The 1,817-nt window shown below is 53.9% G+C and overlaps 1 protein-coding gene across 1 annotated transcript in view; it reads right to left on the bottom strand.

The window, feature by feature from the left end:
* Window positions 1–452: 452 nt before the first annotated feature.
* IGFL1 (IGF like family member 1) overlaps window positions 453–1,817 on the bottom strand; it is a 5,587-nt gene continuing 4,222 nt past the window's right edge. Inside the window, exons 2-4 of the mRNA XM_019625206.1 lie at window positions 1,626–1,708; window positions 1,253–1,514; window positions 453–969 (exon numbers count right to left, since the gene is read on the bottom strand). Of these exons, the coding sequence (XP_019480751.1) occupies window positions 960–969; window positions 1,253–1,514; window positions 1,626–1,708 (355 nt within the window). The 3' untranslated portion in view covers window positions 453–959. The remainder of the gene's footprint in view (window positions 970–1,252; window positions 1,515–1,625; window positions 1,709–1,817) is intronic.

A 1,817-nucleotide genomic window follows, 5' to 3' on the forward strand; every position in this document is an offset into this window, starting at 1 on the left:
CTTTCCAGACCTGTCACTTTCCAGAATCCTATACTGCTGACAACGTTATGGTCTATTGCAATTCCATTTTGCCTGTGTGACAGTCCCAACCTCCCACACTACAACTTAGTGGCTGGTGGGGACAAGTGGAGAGTCCAGCCCTGGGGTTGGGTTGCAGGAGAGGCGACTTCTCTGTCCCCAGGCCTGGCGACTCCTCCTCGCTAGTCCACACTCAAGAGCCATCCCTCCCCATTCCGCGCCCACCACCCACCAGGGGTCGCGCCCGCCCCGACCTCCCTCCACAGTGGGGAGACAGGAGAAAGGACTCAGGCACAGCGTTTAAGCCCCTCTCTCCCTGTGGGTCGCCTCCACCTCCATGTCCCACACCCTGGAGATGTCGAAGCAAGAACCGGACTCCCGTGTCTGGCATGAAATTTTTATTCAGTGAAACCAGGAGATCATAGTGGCTATCTTGAAATTTGCTCATATATGGGAAAAATGGGCATACATATTGAGAAAGGACCCCATTCCACCTTTGATGACCCTTCAGGCGTCCACTGTGACAGTACTTGTAAGATTGCAAAATTTGTAAAGTGGCTTGTTTAGCACGTGGTGGAGACAAGGGCCTAAGGTAATGAACTATCTCAGAGAAGAGTGCCCAATGGCAGCCTGGGGATTCTACTTAATGATATTGGCTCTAGGGGTAAGTGTGAGGGGTCGGAGCCCTTGGGACCTCCAATAGCAAAATAACCTGTCACAATTGTCCAGAAACACAGAGGGGGAACTGGTCACTGTACTTAGGGCAGATTCAGAGTGTTAAAGGAGAAAGAACGAGAAGAGAGGATTGAGTCTGAATGTCTGCTGTCCCCAAACACTCACTCCACATCCCAGATCTAATTCAACACCAGGGCAGTCTCTCCAGGCTCATTGAGGAAGCAGACTCTGGCCGTCATCTGGCCATCTTGTCATCTGGTCTTCTGTCAGCTGACACTGAAGAGAGAGAGAGGGCCAGAAATGGAGGGACAGGAAGAACACGGGCCAAGGATAAAAACGAGAGACACGAGAAGGACAGCAAAGAGGTTGAGAGACAAATAAAACCAAAGGGAGAGACAAACCAGGGGAGAAAAAGAGAGAGGCAGATTGAACAGAGCAAGTGAACAGGGACAGGGGGACAAAAAGAATAGGGTGTGAGCTTGCATATGGACATAACAGGCATGCAGACCCTCCCCGCTCCCCTGCACCCTTAATCACGTGGCGGGGGTCAGGACCTCACCTGCTACAAACTCTGTCATCAGAGGACAGGGCCAGGGAACACTTCTGGCCTTTCACCTTCACCACGAAGGTCTCCTGGGGTCTGAGTGACCAGGGGCAGCACTGCTCAAAGCAGACCCTGAAGGTGCAGTTTCCACATTTTTGGGTCCTGCCCAAGGACACCACAGCGTTGTCATAGCAACAGTGCTGCTGGGGGTCGTAGAACTGGTTCCCACATCTTGTGTGTGACTGGCACAGCATCAGGTGAGCACCCATGGGGGACACTGTAGGAGACAGAGCTGATGTGACCCAGACAGCAGGGCAGGCAGGTTTCAGTCTGGGGCCCTCTGGAAGCCACACCCCACCCCGAGTGTCCTTGTCCCTCCTGGACTTACCTGGGGCTCCTTGTGAGCAGAGGAAACTGAGGATGCAGAGAGCAGCCAAGACAGCTGTGGAAGAGGAGAGGGGTGAGGTGTGGCTGACGGTGCAACCACAGGTCTACCTCTGGGAGCCCAGCCTGGGGCAGGGGAAGGTCTGAGGGGTCTCTGTCCTGACTGAGGTTCAGGCGAAGGTTAGGAGCAGACTCA

The sequence above is a fragment of the Hipposideros armiger genome, unplaced genomic scaffold (genome assembly GCF_001890085.2).
Source record: "Hipposideros armiger isolate ML-2016 unplaced genomic scaffold, ASM189008v1 scaffold_619, whole genome shotgun sequence".
Classification (NCBI taxonomy): domain Eukaryota; kingdom Metazoa; phylum Chordata; class Mammalia; order Chiroptera; family Hipposideridae; genus Hipposideros; species Hipposideros armiger.